The 16,651-nt window shown below is 45.9% G+C and overlaps 1 protein-coding gene across 1 annotated transcript in view; it reads right to left on the bottom strand.

Moving 5' to 3' along the window:
- Window positions 1-5,721: 5,721 nt before the first annotated feature.
- CMTM8 (CKLF like MARVEL transmembrane domain containing 8) overlaps window positions 5,722-16,651 on the bottom strand; it is a 97,657-nt gene continuing 86,727 nt past the window's right edge. Inside the window, exons 2-4 of the mRNA XM_027522697.1 lie at window positions 14,266-14,439; window positions 9,378-9,494; window positions 5,722-7,701 (exon numbers count right to left, since the gene is read on the bottom strand). Of these exons, the coding sequence (XP_027378498.1) occupies window positions 7,618-7,701; window positions 9,378-9,494; window positions 14,266-14,439 (375 nt within the window). The 3' untranslated portion in view covers window positions 5,722-7,617. The remainder of the gene's footprint in view (window positions 7,702-9,377; window positions 9,495-14,265; window positions 14,440-16,651) is intronic.

Raw genomic sequence — 16,651 nt, forward strand, 5'->3', positions numbered from 1 at the left:
TCCAGGGACTGAAACTCCACGATCCCAATACAGGGGACCCAGGGTTCAACCCCCGGTCAGGGAACTAGATCCTGCATGCCACAATTGAGAGCTAGTGCAGCCAAATAAATTTTTTCTTTTTCAAAAAGCTGGAGCGAGAGGCTTGGCAGCACAAGAGCTGTGTGCTGGCCTGGAGTGTAAGAGGCTCCACAGACCTGTGGCCAAGTACATGGAGATGTCTACACAATGTGATAATGTCTTGGTGTGAAGGGCTGCCCCCTGGGGAGCAAGGGGTTAGGTGGGTCCACTCACAAGAGTGAGGGGGCCCACTAACTTGGCTATAGTCCATGGGGTCGCAGAGTCAGACACATCTGAGCACAGCAGAGCCATGCAGCCCAAGAATAATTGTGACTATCAAAGAGGTCAGATCAATTTCACTGTTCTATTAAAAAAAGTCTGAACAGAAATGCTCACTGTGTATTCTTTTTTTTTTCCCCCAGGAAAAACAAAGAAATTAAAAATCACCCCATGATCCTTTACAATTAAGCTCTGAGTTATACCACAAATTTCCTGTTAGAAATTCCTCACAAAGAATTTTTCATGGCAACATTGATTTTTTGTGTGTGTGTGTATAGCTTATTTTCCTCATTCTATATATTTAAAGAGACAGCACTTTAACAACTGATTTTCAATTTCATAATCAACCTACCAACCACAGTTCAAGCACAGCTTTAAAAATGTGTTACAAATACAAGTGTTAGTCTCTCAGTCGTGTCTGACTCTTTGCGACCCCATGGACTGTAGCCTACCAGGCTCCTTGGTCCATAGGATTTTCCAAGCAAGCATACTGGAGTGGGTTGCCCTTCCTTTTCCAGGGGATCTTCCTGACCCAGAGAAATACAAAATTAAATCATTAATGATGGTTCTAGCCAATTCTGATCCTGAATAAACTTGGGTTGTACTGCATTCATTTATAAAGTTTCGTTCAATGATTTATTGATCCATCATTCTCCTACTGTTAGGGTTTTAGGCAAATTTATTTTTTTCCCTATTATACATAAGACCGGGATTAGCATCTTTGGGCATGAATCTTAAGACTCCTAAGAGAAGGATCCCCAAATCAAAGGGAATGAATATTTTTAAGACTCTTTATATATATATATATATATATATATATGTAAATATATATATATACACACACACACTCAGATTTCTGGAAATGTTGTACCACTTCATTCCCACAGCCTACGTAGTTTTCACCTAGTTCCTTTTCTCACAGTACAGATGTTTTCTATCCACTAGGCTGCAGGAGTTGAAGGTTCAACTGTGTCATCATGAAGTATCTTTACATCTTTATCTTTCTTCCAGCTGCCTTCATCCCATGGCTGGCTCCTCCTCGTGGTCAGATAACTGTCAACAACTTTCCACTTGTACATTTCCTAGGAACTCCCCAGCAAGCCTGGGTCACATGCTCCTGCCTGAGCCAGTTGCTGCTGCCAGGGTGGGATGGGCTTAGCTCTGGCCACACGCTCCATCCCAGAGCACAGTGGAGCTGGCTTTCCCTGAAGTCGCTGGGGTATAAGTGGGTGGTGCGGATACTGAAAAAAAAAAAAAAAAAAAAAAACTAGGGCAGTCAGATGACAAGAGGAAGCAGGGATGCTGAGGATGCAGTGGCAAGGTCTGCTACATCCTGACTTAACTGCTACTCTGAATATTCTAGAAAAGAAGTCTGCCACTGACATGAAACACACCTTCCAGATGGAATGAATGAATGCCTCAACTTTCCTGCCACTCACCTTAAGTTTCTGAAAAATCATCACCTTTGGGTTGCCAAGCACTTTCCCTCAAACCTGATACTCTTTTATATACACCAAATACTTAAGTTTACTTTTAACAACAGATATTCTGATCTTTCTCATTGCCCAAAAGTCACCAGCACTGGAAGAGTCACCTAACTTCTTTTACCTCTGTATGCTCACAATTCACTTCGGCAGCAGAACGTAGCCAGAATAGTTACGTAACACCAAGTCAGGAAATATTCCCAGGTTGCCCTTTCAGTGTGCACCTGTGTGTATTTAGGCTGATATGGGCTTTCCTCGGAGATCGGGCGGGTTTGGTCCCGGACCATAACGACAGTCACACGAATGTTTTTGGTTTCTCGGGGCATATAAAAGTTCTGTTTATACTATAGTCTATTATTAGCATTATGCCTAAAAAACAATGTACATACTTAAAAATACTTTTCTTGCTAAAAAATGCTAACAATCCTCTGGCCTTCAGCAAGTCATAAGCTTTTTGCTGGTAGAGGGTCTGGCCTGGATGTTGATGGCAGCTGACTGATCAAGGTGGTGGCTGTTAAAATTTTGGGGTGGCCGTCTTATTCTTAAAATAGGACAACACCGAAGTTTGCCTCATAGATGGACTCTTCCCTTCACAAATGATTTCTGTACTCGGTCGTGTTGTTGGATAGCTTTTACTCATATTCTTTCAGAACTGGAGTTAGTCCTCTCGAATCCTGCTGCTGCTTTAGCAGCTGAGTTTATGTAATATTCTAAATCCTCTGTTGTCATGTCAACAGTCTTCATAGCATCTTCACCAGGAGTAGATTTCATCTCAAGGGACCACTGTCTTTTCTCATCCATAAGCGACTCCTCATCCATTAGAGTTTTATCATGAGAGGAGAGGCAGCAACCCAGCCCCATCTGTCGGATGGCTCTTTTTAGCTGCTCCACGGCATGTGGGATCTTCATTCCCTGAGCAGGGATCACACCTGGGCCCCCTGCATTGGGAGTTGGGAGTCTTAACCACTGACAGCCAGGGAAGGCTCCAGGCTCCACTTCTAACTAGCTCTCCTGCAATTCCCACTACATCCACAGTTACTTCCTCTGCTGAAGCCTCGATCCCCCAAAGTCCTCCACGACGGCTGGAACCAACTTTCTCCAAACTGCTGGCAATGTGGCTCTTCTGACCTCTTCTTATGAATCACGAATATTCTAAATGACACCAGTTGTTAAAAACAGTCCTTTCCAGAAGGTTTTCAACTGACTTTGCCCAGATCTGTCAGAGAAATCACCATCTATAGCAGTCAAAGCCTTACAAAATGTATTTCTTAAATAATAAGCCGAAATGACTCCATGATCCACGGGCTACAGAATAGGTGTCATGTTAGCAGGCAAGACAAATTAATCTCATATTCATCTCCACCACAGCTCTTGGGTGACCTGGTGCCTTGTCAATAAGCAGTCATATCTGGAAAGGAATCTTTTTTTCTTTTGAGCAGTAGGTCTCAACGGTGGGCTTAAAGTAGTCAGTAAAGCATGCTGTCAACAGATGCGCTGTCATCCAGGCTTTTGTTGCTTCACTGACAGCACAGGCAGGGTGGATACAGCATAACCCTTAAGGTCCCTGGAACTTCCCTGGTGGTTCAGCTGGTAAAGAATCTGCCTGCATGGTGGGAGACCTGGGTTCGATCCCTGGGTCGGGAAGATCCCCCCCTGGGGGAGGAAATGGCAACCCACTCCAGTATTCTTGCCTGGAGAATTTCATGAGCCTGATGAGCTACAGTCCATGGGATCGCAGAGTCAGACACGACTGAGCGACTAACACTTTCACTTTAAGGTCCCTAGGAGTTTCAGAATGGTAAATGAACACTAAACTTAAAATGACCAGCTGTGTTTCACCCCGAACGACAGAGTCAACCTGTCCCTTGAAGCTTTGAAGCCAGGCACTGACTTCTCCTCTCCAGCTCTGAAAGCTCTAGATGGCATCTTCTTCCAATAGGAGCCTCATTTGTCTACACTGAAAATCTGTTATTTAGAGTAGCCACTTTTATGAATTATCTAGATCTTCTGCACAACTTGCTACAGCTTCTGCATCAGCACTCGCTGTTTCACCTCCACCTTTAAAGAGACAGCTTCTTTCTTTAAACCTCATGAACCAACCTCTGTTGGCTTCAGACTTTTCCTCTGCAGCTTCCTCATCTCTCTCAGCCTTCCTAGAATTAAAAAGAGTTAGGACCTAGCTCTGGATTAGGCTTTTTTTTTTTCTGCTTCAAGAAAAGTGGCTGTTTGAATCTTCTTTCTACACAGACCCCTAAACTTACATATCAGCAATTAGGCTGTTTCCCTTTCTTACCATTCTTGTGTTCACTGGAGTAGCACTTTTAATTTCCTTCAGGACCCTTTCCTTTGCATTTGCAACTTGGCTGTTTGGCACAAGAGGCTGAGCTTTCAGCCTGTCTGGGCTTTCGACATGCCTTCCTCATTAAGTTTAATCATTTCTAGCTTTTGATTTAAACTGAGATACGTGTAACTCTTCCTTTCACGTGAACACTTAAGAGGCCGTTACAGGGTTATTAACTGGCCTGATCTCAATACTGTTGTCTGAGGGAACAGGGAGGCCTATGGAGAGGGAGAGAGATGGGGAATGAGCAGTCAGAACACACACATTTATGGATTAAATTCATCATCTTATATGGGCATGGTTGGTGGTGCCTGGAAACAAATAGTAACATTACAGATCACAGATCACTGTAAGAAACATAATAATGAGAAAGTTTGAAATACTGGGAGAATTACCAAAATGTGACACAGATACGAAGTGAGGAAATGCTACTGGAAAAATGGACTGGGTCCACATAGGGTTGCCTCAAACCTTCAGTTTGTATAAAACACAGTATCTCTGAAGTGCAGTAAAGTGAAGGGCAATAAAATAACGTGTGCCTGGATTGTTTTTTTTTCCTGTGAAAATCTCTTATCAATTTAAGAACTGTCTAGGGAACAGAAATTCAGACTTTTAAATTGATTTCCTACCCAGGGCTGCATCTTCAGTTAGTATTATTAAATGTCTGTGCTCTATGCAGAGACAGCTTGTGTATTTAACATGCTTGTGCCCTGATACCCGGTGGGGAGTCTCCTATGAAGGGAGAATTTAAAAATGGACAAAAGTAACTGATGCCGAACGTTCTTGCCTCTAGATTTTCTTACAGTTTTAAAATACTGGCTAAACATTTACCTTGTGGGGCTAAGAGCCGGAAATAGCCATAGAGAGAAATTAAACGCCTAGAGCATTCCATTGATTTGTCATGAGTGGGTAAACACATCACATGAAACCCGCCGCCCTCAGTTCTATGAACGTGATGGTGCTGGAAGGGCTAAGACGCCAGAGTGTAAGCACATTCTATTATACTTGGAATAATATTTTTCATCCCCAGAAAACTACTCTTCTTGTTATGCAGGCTGTGTTGCATGTGGCTTTGCTTTTTTTTTTTCCTTCTTTTTCCAGAAAAAAATTAAACCCAGCTCAAAACTTACAGCTTCAGCAGAGAATCATTTTGTTGTCTAAAAATTCACACTTAAAAATTATTAACGAACAAAGTCAGCATTCAAAAGAAGAAATAAGAACTTCCTTTCAGCTAAAAATAAATGCTTTTTGTTTTTTGGGTGGTTTTGGGGAGGTGAACTTTCAAGGCAACACTAAGGGGTCATGCTCTTGAAAAGCCACACATAGAGACGTGAAGGCAAGTCCCCCACACCCTACGTGGACACAAATGAAACACTGATCTCTTGAAATAGATCCCTTGAAACTGATCCCTTTGGTGCTCCCAGTTTAGGAAAGGGCCACAGTTGGTTGTAGTCTATTTGGAGGCTATTTCAAGTTGGCTAACGAAACCTTTTACCCCAGAAGTTACTTCCTATAAATGTGGCCATGGTTGTAGAAATCACACACACACACACAAACACAGAACATAAAAACAGGCTTCTTCCTCACGACTGTTTCCAGAAACAGACCTCTTAGGTTACAGTTTTTCTGCCTTTCATGGAGGCTTAACTGCAATACAAAGTACTTAAAAACCCACCCGATAATGTGAGATAATGTAAAAAAAGAATATATATGCTTACATATATGTTAAAGTGTATCACTTGCTGTGCACTTAAAACACAACACTGTAAACCCGCTGTATTTCAATTTAAGAAAAATCGATACACGGAAGGTATGTGGAAGGTGAATAGGCTTCTGCGAGTGTGAGAGGGAAAGATGGGCAGAGAGGTGGTGCGCACACACCCTGACTAGTTATTTCAGCTTTTCTTGCAAAACCAGCAAGTCGCAGGCTGTCCGGGCGATGCCTGGGAACAAAACTCCAGAAAGATCGTGGGCAGCCCCAGGCAGCTGCAGGTGTGAGCTGCAGAAGCTGAAGCATCGAGACTACAGGTGGGACTCAGACAGGCTTCCCGTGCCCCACACTTCCCTCCCTCCTGCTGTCCCCTCCCCGAAACCACTTTGGACCCACAAGCCAAGAACATTCTTCACTGTTACTTTCAAAGGTCTGGGGTGGGTGTCATTAGACACTCGAGAAATCCCAACTCTTTCCTTCTTATACAGGGGGAAACAGAGCTTGGGTGAGGAATGACAGGAACAGGAAAACCAGCACAAACAACCCACAGGAGAAAGAAACGGCACCGCCACGAGCAGAACGGCGGGGGCCACGGGGCCGCGTCCACAGTGTTCAACTGAACCTGCTCCTGTCACCAACTACACTAACATTTCTGTGGTTTTTTGTTTTTCAAAAGAGGCTCAGTTTGAAAAATCACCCAAGATACACTGCCGTGCCAGCAAGAGCCATCCTGCTCGAGAACACTTCCTCTGAGTGCACATCTGCCTCCCAAACGGGCAGCTTCCTACTGTCTCCTAAGAGCTGATAACAATGTTACGAACTATTCAGGCTGGAGCCCAGAGATTTGGGGCCTTTGGGTCACACATGTTCTACTCAATGTGGTACTCTGTCTCTGGGGTCAGCAGGATGGTTTTAAGGTACACCCAAGTATTTATTCTTTTAATGGTTATGAGTTTATTTTGATCAGTGTTAGAAAAACCACCCACCAGCGCATCCGCCACTGTGCTCAGAGCATCACTTAAGGGGAGCTCATTACTAAGCTCCAAGGTTAGTGGCCATTAGATGCTTTTGGTGCCAACCAGTCAGCGTGTGAGAATCATGGCTGCCAATGACCCCCAGGCTTGGGGAGATGGATCGCTCTGACACACTGGCCTGTGGACAGTGTCTCCCAGCAGTATCAACCCTGGGCAGCCCTGTGAGGGCGAAGAACTCCCTGCAGCCCCCAGCCTCAGGCTTCAGCAAAAGGTCTCCTTTTTTTTTTTTTTTTTTTTTTGAGTTGTGAGTTAAGTTTTATTTGGGGCAAAATGAGGACTGCAGCCTGGGAGGCAGCATCTAAGATAGCTCTGAGAGACTGCTGCCAAGGTCTCCTTTCTTGAATGAGACACCTTGTTACCCTGGATTCTGCAACATTTAATCAAAAAAGAATCTAGCATTTTTAAAAGTTTGGTTTATAAAGCTGATGCATTCTTCCTATCAGCAGTTCATCTCTTTCTACATTGCCTAAGAAAATAAGGTCTATGAAGACAGCAACAAGATAGTTAAGAGTTCATTAGAAGCTACAGCAAATAAGTATCCAGTTTAATTGTAACAAACCAGTGTGAGCAAATTTAACTAAGTATATAAAAACATTAGTTAAATACAAATCTCTGGAAATATACATTATACCTACAGGTTTGTTTTTTGTTTGTTTGTTTTACAGTGAGTCTTCCTTTTGTTTTCCCCCTTTTAATTTTCAAAATGGTGAATCACTGTATGGTCCTGGATCTCCAAGCTATAAAACTGAAATATGTGTTTCCAGCGTAGCAGATGGTGACCAGGAAGGCAAAGAACTGGAGAAAACAAAACACAGTAGAAAGAGGGTTTAGAATTCATCCTAATTAGCAAAAGTTATCACTTCACTTCCATCGAATAATGTACTTACAGCATCCCTTGCCTCCAAGTTTTCTCATCTAAAACTGCTTTATTGGTTCAATTACCTTCCTTCTGGAACGGATTTGGGCTGTTTTTCTTTCTTGGAACTATCTGGGAAGCCTGTAGTTTTACTCCAATCCCCTGCCTTCCTCCAGGGGATCTTCCCAACCCAGAGATCAAACCCATGTCTCTTACATCTCCTGCGATGGCAGGAGGGTTCTTTACCACTAGTGCCGCCTGGGAAGCCTATATATATCTATCTATCTATAGATACAGATTCTTTCTCATGTTATTTTCCAATTATGGTTTATCACAGGGTATGGAGAAGGCAATGGCACCCCACTCCAGTACTCTTGCCTGGAAAATCCCATGGATGGAGGAGCCTGTTAGGCTGCAGTCCATGGGGTCCCTAAGAGTCAGACACGACTGAGCGACTTCACTTTCACTTTTCACTCTCATGCATTGGAGAAGGAAATGGCAGCCCACTCCAGTGTTCCTGCCTGGAGAATCCCAGGGACGGGGGAGCCTGGTGGGCTGCCATCTATGGGGTCGCACAGAGTCGGACACGACTGAAGTGACTTAGCATAGCATAGCATAGCATTGAATATAGTACCCTGTGCTATACAGTAGGATCTGGTTGCTTATCCATCCTATAGATAATAGTTTGCAACTGCCCAGCTGATTCTTGCTGTGTGTGTTAACTACAACAGACCATTATTTTTAATCTCATGTGGACTCATGCTGTTTATCTTTTAATAGGGTAAAGCACCCACTTCATCCTTACCTGGAGAATCCCATGGACAGAGGAGCCTGGTGGGCTATAGTTCATGGGGTCGCAAAGAGTCAGACATGAATGAAGCAACTTGCTATGCATGCATGCAGAGATTGTGAAATATAAGTTTAAAGCACTGGTACAATAAACACCCATGGATCACCCATCAGCTTTAACATCACCCTGCTGGCCTTCCTGTCTAATTGCCCACTTCCCCTAACACTTCTGATGCTGATGAAATATTTTAAGGCCAATCTCAGAGAAACTTTTAAAGTTAGTTTTTTAAATTTGAAAAATACACACGATTCCAAAATGCCAACAGTACAGAAGTACATGAATTAAAAAGCAGAAACCTCTCATCCCACACCCCTCATGGTCCATCACAGTCCCTGGAAGGAAACTCCGCTAGGGTTTATCCCTGCAGGCACTGTTACGGTGTAAACAACAATTTCTACTTAAACAGAATCCTAGAGTGCATATCTTCTGTCTCTCCCCAAAAGGATGCTATAGGCAGCAGAATTATTCTTATTCAGTCACCCAGTCACGCCCGACTCTTTGTGACCCCATGGACTGTAGCCACAAGGCCCCTCCGTCCATGGGATTCTCCAGGCTATAATACCAGAATGGGTTGCCATTTCCACCTCCAGAAGATCTTCCCGACCCAGGGATCAAACCCGCGTCTCCTGCCTGTCCTGCACTGGCAGGCGCTTTCTTTACTGCTGAACCACCTGGGGAAGTCCTGCAGGTAATTTTGTCCTTTTCCCTCTGATCCGCAGGTGGCCTCAGGGAGGAGGAGACTCCCAGGATGACAGGCTCACTCACCGACGAAGCCGCCCAGCTGTTGAAGTTGTGACTGTCTCTCTCCGGGGAGACGGAAGATGCGTCCACAATAGCAGCTGAGAGGTATAAGGCGAAGGCGCTGCCGTTAAACCACAGACCCTGGGAAGCAGAGGTGCAGAGTGTTTAGGGAGCCTGGGAAGGTCTGGGCACCCCCAGACCCCAGAAGCAGCTAGAATCGCACTTGGCAAGGCACTCACATGGATGCAGGAAGAAGGCAGGGGACGAGGCTAATGAGAAGGCGGCTCCTCTGCACCTAGGGGGTCCCTGCTGCGTGCTGCTTCCTCCACTCACACAGGCATGAGGGTTTATAAAAGGGCTCCTCAATGAGAGCAGCAAATAAAATATCCCAACTAGAGGCCAGACACACCTGATCTTTATTGGCATCTACTGGCAGTACATGAAATTTCCAAAATTTGGCTGCAAACATCTCCAAAATGGGGGAGCTGAAACAGAAACCCAGATTTCTAGATTCTCCAGGGAGGGGGGAAAAGCCAACAACAGAAGACCTAGAGATTCTGGGAACACAGCTCATTTCTAGTTGAAGACTATTCTGCAATTGTTTAAGTCCATGGGTCTGGGTGGCAAGGATTCCATACTTTCTGAGTTTACACTCATTTGTCTGAGCTTCTGATCTCCTCACATGTGTGAGCGTGCAGCGCCTGATGTGAAGGGGTCTCCTGGCTGCTGGCCAGGGTTCTAATTACTTCTCGGGCAGAGAAACACCCAGAGCAGGACGATGGCAGAAAAAAACTGCTGGGTGGAAGTCGAGAGACATGGGCCCAGATGTGTGTGAACCTGTACAAAGTCAGGAGGCTTCAAACCTCAGCTTCCTTATGGTAGAATGGGGACATGCCTCATGATGACAAATTCTGAAAATGCAAATCAGAGCATTTTAAAACCAGGGAGTTTCAGAAGGAAGCATCGTTAAACAAGTAAAAAAAAAAAAAAAAAAAAAGTAACATTACAGGCAATGTTTTAAATTTTTAATGTAATAGATCAATGAAGGAATCTTAGGCTTGGAGGAGAGAAAGAGACTAATAGATGCTCTAGGCTGAAGGTCAGCAAGATAAAGACTCCTGACTAGCAGTCAGCAGAATGAGACTTAGAGTCCCTTCAGAAGTGTTTAACCCCTTTGTCGCTTCAAGAAAGACCATCACCTCCCTGTCAGGGCTGCTCACCCATGTGTGAAAAGGCCAGAGAAACTCAAGTCTACCAGTTTTTCTGTTTGTTTTTTGTTTTTTACTTTTTTGCCTGCACCGCTCACAACTCATGGGCATCCCAGCTCCCCAGTCAGGGACTGAACCCGTGCCCTCTGCATTGGGAGCACTGAGTCTTAACCACTGGACCTCCAGGGAGGTCTCCTACCTGCCAGTCTTTATGTAAAAACTTTTGCTGGAACAAGTCATGCTTGTTCATTTACTAAGTGTATACGGCGGCTCTCCCATGGTAAGCGGAGCTGGATGACTGTGACAGAGAAAGTTTGCCAGCCTCTAGTCCAGAGCATCGGCTCAGAACTGAGACTTGGGCAGAGGCGGAAGTCAGGGTCCTGCCCATTCCCACATCTGGACCACTGGCTCCCATGTTAGCTTTTCCAGGCTCATCTTCTTCCCAGCACTCAAGCATTTTCCTCAAGACCTGGTTCAAGCTTTTCTTAAATCTCCCCAACTCACTGTGATTGCCCCTCACCTGGATCCCCTGTGCCACAACTTCGGGGTGCCAGCCTTCCGTGACTCCCTCAACCAAACGAGGCAGTCTTTCCTGCGCCTGCCTGGGAAGCAGGCTGCCAGTTCCCCCAGGGCTGCCTCCATTGCCCCAGGCATGTGTGGAACCACTATGAACTTAACTCTCAGAAACTGCACCTGGTTCTTGAAGGTCTTCATGGGGAATCCTCACTTTTGTTTCTGGGTAAACAGGCAGGAGTCAGTCAATCTGCTTCCCCAAATACAAATGTGGGCATCCCACTTGATACATACTTTAGTATGTATCACACAAAGTGCTGGGATGGTTAATCTGACGTGTTAACTTACGCTGGTACGCTATTCTGGATGTGTATCAAGGTGTTTTTAGATAAGATCGATGCTTGAATCAGTAGACCGATTGGGTAAAGCAGATTGCCCTTCCCAGTATGGGTGGGCCTCACCTAGTCAGTAATGGCCTGACTACAAAAAAAGGCTGGCCTCCCTGTGAGTGAGAGGGAACTCCTGCCAGACTGGCTTAAGCTCGGACCACCAGTCTTTGTTCCTGCTTTTGGACTTCAACTGAAACGTCAGGTCTTCTTGGGTCTCAAGCCTGCTAGCTTTTGGATTAGAACTTACACCAGCAGCTCTCCTGGTTCTCAGGCCTATTAGCTCTCCTGGGCCTCCAACTTGCTGTCTGCAGGTCTTGGGATGTCTCAGGCTCCATAAGCCCATGAGCCGATTCTTGGAGCAAATCTTTTTATATAGATAAACATTCTATTACTTCTATTTCTCTAGAGAACCCCGATGAATACAGAATTTGGAGCAGAGAGTTGGGTACAGATTTTGGAACTAGAATTAAAGTGTGGCTGTAACAAGAAAAACTATGACCAACCTAGACAGCGTGTTAAAAAGCAGACATTACTTTGCCAACAAAGGTCTGTCTAGTCAAAGCTATCGTTTTTCCAGTGGCCATATATGGATGTGAGAGTTGGACCATAAAGAAGACTGAGTGCTGAAGAACTGATGCTTTGGAACCGTGGTGTTGGAAAAGATTCCTAAGAGTCCTTTGGACTGCAAGGAGATCCAGCCAGTCAATCTTAAAAGAAATCAACCCTGAATATTCATTGGAAGGGCTGATGCTGAAGCTCCAAATACTCGGGCCACCTGATTACAAAGAAGAGATTCACTGGTAAAGACCCTGATACTGGGAAAGACTGAAGGCAGGAGAAGGGGGCAACTGAGGATGAGATGGTTGGATGGCATCGTCGACTCAGTGGACATGAGTTTGAGCAAACTCCAGGAGATGGTGAAGGACAGGGAAGCCTGGTGTGCTGCAGCCCATGGGGTCACAAAAAGTTGGACATGACTTAGCAATTGAATAATAATCTCAGTAGAAGCCATGAATAAGTAAGGGATTATGCCAGTAGAAACACTGCCAGTTAGAGCAGAAGGGGATGGAGATAGGCCAGAATGAAGGAGGGGTGCTGACCTTCTTGGATTCTGTAGGACAGAACCACAGAACTATATGCCTGTGACACAGCTTTATCTTTCACAAAAAGAAAGACGATTCAGAGATCATCCGGGCTGGCACTCCTGTCATGGGCCCACTGGGCAGGCTAGTTCCTCCTCAGTTTCAAAGGGTGGGGCTACCTCTCTGGTTTCTGGGAGGGACCCTGCAGAGGCACTGGGGCGATAGTACTCTCCAGGTGGATCCAGAAGATAGCGCACTGAACCAAAAGGATGATTATGGAGCCTTAGGATCAGATGGAATTTGCCTTGTAACTTTCTGGGCTTGCTGGAGACCTGTCACCCCTTCCTTCTTTCCTATTTCTCCCTTTTGAAACGGGAGTGTCTGTCCCACCACTGTATTTTGGAAGTACTCGCCTGGTTTCACAGGTTCATAGCTGGAGAGGAATTTTGCCTCAGGGTGAACTGTACCTCAAGTCTCACCCATATCTGACACAGATAATATTTAAAGGAGACTTTGGTTTGGGTGGGGGCGGTTGTTTTTTAAGCAGGATTAGCACCTGTCTGATTTATCTTTTTGTTTTATTTATTTTTACATGCAGCATGAGGGATCTTAATTCCTTGATCAAGGATCAAGCTCCCCTGCACTGGAAGCGTGAAGTCTTAACCACTGGAGCACCAGGGAAGTCCCTTAAAAGGAGACTTTGGACCTAGATTTTAGTTGATGCTGGAATGAGTTTGAGGGACGTTGAGATGAATGCACTTTGCATGTGAGATGGGTGTGATTTGGGTGGGCAGAATATTATGGAGAGAATGTTTTTCCGTCAAATTCATATGCTAAAGCCCTAGCCTTCAATGCGATAGATAGTGATAGATAGTATTCGGTTAAGGAGCCTTTGAGGTATTTAGGGTCAGAGGAGGGTCATTTCATTCTAAGAAATGAAAGGGAGTTCACATCCTCTCCTCTCTCTCTGCCATGTGAGGACACAGCAAGACTGGCAGGCATCTGCAAGCCAGGAAGAGAGCTCTCACCAGAAACCAGCTCTACTGACACCTGATCCTACACGTCTAGCCTCTAGAACTGCAAGAAATTTCTGTCACCAAAGGTCTAGGGTATTGTTCTGGTGTCCAAGCAGATTACGGTTCTGTAATCTATACGTTTTCTTACCTATCCACGGCCCGCATCTCTGGACTCTGTGTTTCCCTTTGCTGTCCTGCATCCCGCATGGAGTCAGGACAACAGTCCAGTCACTTGTGACCATTCCTGCTCCCAAATATGAGCACACCTCGTTGTTCTAGCAGTGCCTTTCATTTTTCATTCTAACTCTTTGCATCTCAATATCAAAGAACTCTGCTGCCCAAAGAGTTAAAGCCACGACATCAGAAGGTGTTGGAAGGATGAAAGATCTACCGCGGCTGTGCCTTGACACACCTGTATCCAGGTGCCACTGTTGACTGAGAATTAATAAAACAAGAGGTTAGACGAGAGAACAGAGCTTCTCTCGGTTCAGTCTTCTGAGGACCGCTTGGCTACTTTGCCTAAAAGGAGTTCCTGGACCTTCCAACATGATGCTCCACACTCAGGTGTAAAACACCAGTGCTGGGCTCTCCCTGGCTTTGCCCTCTGCTTTACCGGCATAGAGACCATCGCAAATTGAATGGAAGACTAAACTCCATCCCACCTAAGGGGCAACGGACAGGAAGAACACTCGTGGTTTGCTTACCACCGTGGTCCAGGGCACCTGGGGGATCCTGGTGTAGGTCATCGTTAGGTAGATGATGAGGAAGAAGACGGTGAGGACCCAGTAAAACACAGCTACGAACATGACCCAGCCAAAGGCAGGGACCCGGAAGTACTCCGTTCCAGCGATGAGTGTCCACACCAGCAGTCCCAGAACCTGTCAAGCGGGAGAGGGAGTGGGAAGGAAAAGAGAGATGGAAGAGAAAATAAAGGAGGAGGAGGAAGTGGACACAGAGGAAAAAAACAATTAGACAAAGTGTCAACTACAACTTTCATGCATACATATGGATACATGTAACAAATGTGACTGGGGGCAAACTCACATTCCCACAAATACCAGAAAGGTAAAATGAAGCAGCAGAGCAGGCTGCACAGAGACCAGGCAAACAGGAAGCCCACGCCTTGTCTCTGCCCAGCTCCCGCCAATTGCTGTGGGCTGGTTTTCTCCATCTTTCTCCCCGCCTACCCCCAGGAGAACACAGAAACTCAAGTTTGTACGTGCTGATAAACTTCATTTTTAAATGCCAGCCCTAGAATTCCCCAGCAGTCCAGTGGTTAGGACTCGACACTCTCACTGTGAGGACCTGGACTCGATCCTTAGTCAGGGAACTGCTGCTGATGCTGCTGCTGCTAAGTCGCTTCAGTCATGTCCGACTCTGTGTGACCCCATAGATGGCAGCCCACCAGGCTCCCCTATCCCTGGGATTCTCCAGGCAAGAACACTAGGGTGGGTTGCCATTTCCTTCTCCAATGCATGAAAGTGAAAAGTGAAAGTGAAGTTGCTGACTCTTCGAGACCCCATGGACTGCAGATCCCACAAGTCTCATAGTGCGGGATGCAGGCATGCATAAATGAATGAACGAATAATTTAATCAACAAATGTTAGCGCTGATAAAGACGGACAAAACAACACACATCTGTGGCTGGAATCTGTTCCCGACACCTGTCAAGGGAACAAGAAACAAGCCGTGGGTTTATTCCAGCAACAGTTGCCTGGCTTCACCGCTGCGGCAGGGCAGGGCGAGCCCGAAGCTCTGTCATATCAGCACTGAGTGGAGGAAGGATGCTGACCCATGCTGTAGGGATTCCTGGTTCTCAAGGAGGGAGGCCACAATGAAGTGTCCGTCTCCTGCCCACCCCTTCCAGGGCCCGGGAGGACTTCATTCCTGAGTCACAGGAACGCTGGCATCTAAAACCTATCCCCAGGAGATAGCATCAGGTGTCCGGGGTGGGCACTGGGTGCTGTATGACTCAGGGCAAGCAGCTTCCTTCCTGTCTCAGCTCTCTCCGTGGGATGAGACACAAAACGGACTCTGATCACTCTGGTCATTTGGCCTTGACACCTGAGCACCTACCACAGGCCAGGCTTCTTGCTCATGGGCCCCGAGGACAGAGCCAGGCAGGAACCGAGCAGACTAGCTCATGTACCACTTAAGAGCCTCGTGCGGGGAGATATGCGAACAGTCACAATTGTGAACACGCTATGAAGGAAATAAAGGGTGTGACCAGAGTCTCTAACAGGGCTGTGAGCTTGCAGGCAGGAACGGCAAGTATCAGAGGAGGCCATGCTGAGGAAGAGCCTGAAGACCCACTAAGAGCTATGAAGACGGCTGGGTGGATGCTGTTCCAGGCAGAGGGCATGATGCGAGCAGAGAGCTGCAGGGGAAGGGCCTTCTAGAACCTGTAGAAAAGTGGAGGATGTTAGGACATGGGTACAAGATGTTAGAAGGCTTGGCGATGGTCAGATTCTGTGGGCCAGGACACCTAAGGACTTTGGACTTTATCCTACGAGCTAAGGGAGGGTTTTGAGCAAGACAATGATATGAACAGGTTAAGTTTTTGTTAGATCACTTTGGCTACATGGCAAGAACGGGCATGTAGGTGGCTGGGTAGGGGTTGGAGAGACAAATTCAGAGACTGTTGTAATAATCCAAGTGGAAGAAGAAGACAATGTGTTTAAGATTAAGACGCTGGTGAGTACTAGGAAGTGAATGATTCAAGGCAAATTTCAGAAGGAGTCAGGACCTTCACGGCTTTGATGGACTAGGTTACAATAAAATGGAATTACACCCGAGTCTCTGGAAAAACTCCTCAGTGGATTAGGGTGTCACCTCCTCAGCTGAAAAGATGAAATATACGAACAGGTTAGCAGGGCTGACCTGGGCTCAGGTTACAACCTATCTCATTGGAGCGAGCCTGGGACCTCAGGATGGGATTAGAAGTGGATGGTCCAGGGGAAGAGTTCAGGCCCTGCTTTAGGAAGGAAGACTTCCTGTGAGCATCATTTAGTGAGCATCACTAAGACAGGTTTCTGGGGGACCTTTGAAAGTGCTCATGGAGACAAGCCCACCTCCCTGTCCAAGTCTGGA

This window comes from Bos indicus x Bos taurus, chromosome 22 (assembly GCF_003369695.1).
Source record: "Bos indicus x Bos taurus breed Angus x Brahman F1 hybrid chromosome 22, Bos_hybrid_MaternalHap_v2.0, whole genome shotgun sequence".
Taxonomy (NCBI): Eukaryota; Metazoa; Chordata; class Mammalia; order Artiodactyla; family Bovidae; genus Bos; species Bos indicus x Bos taurus.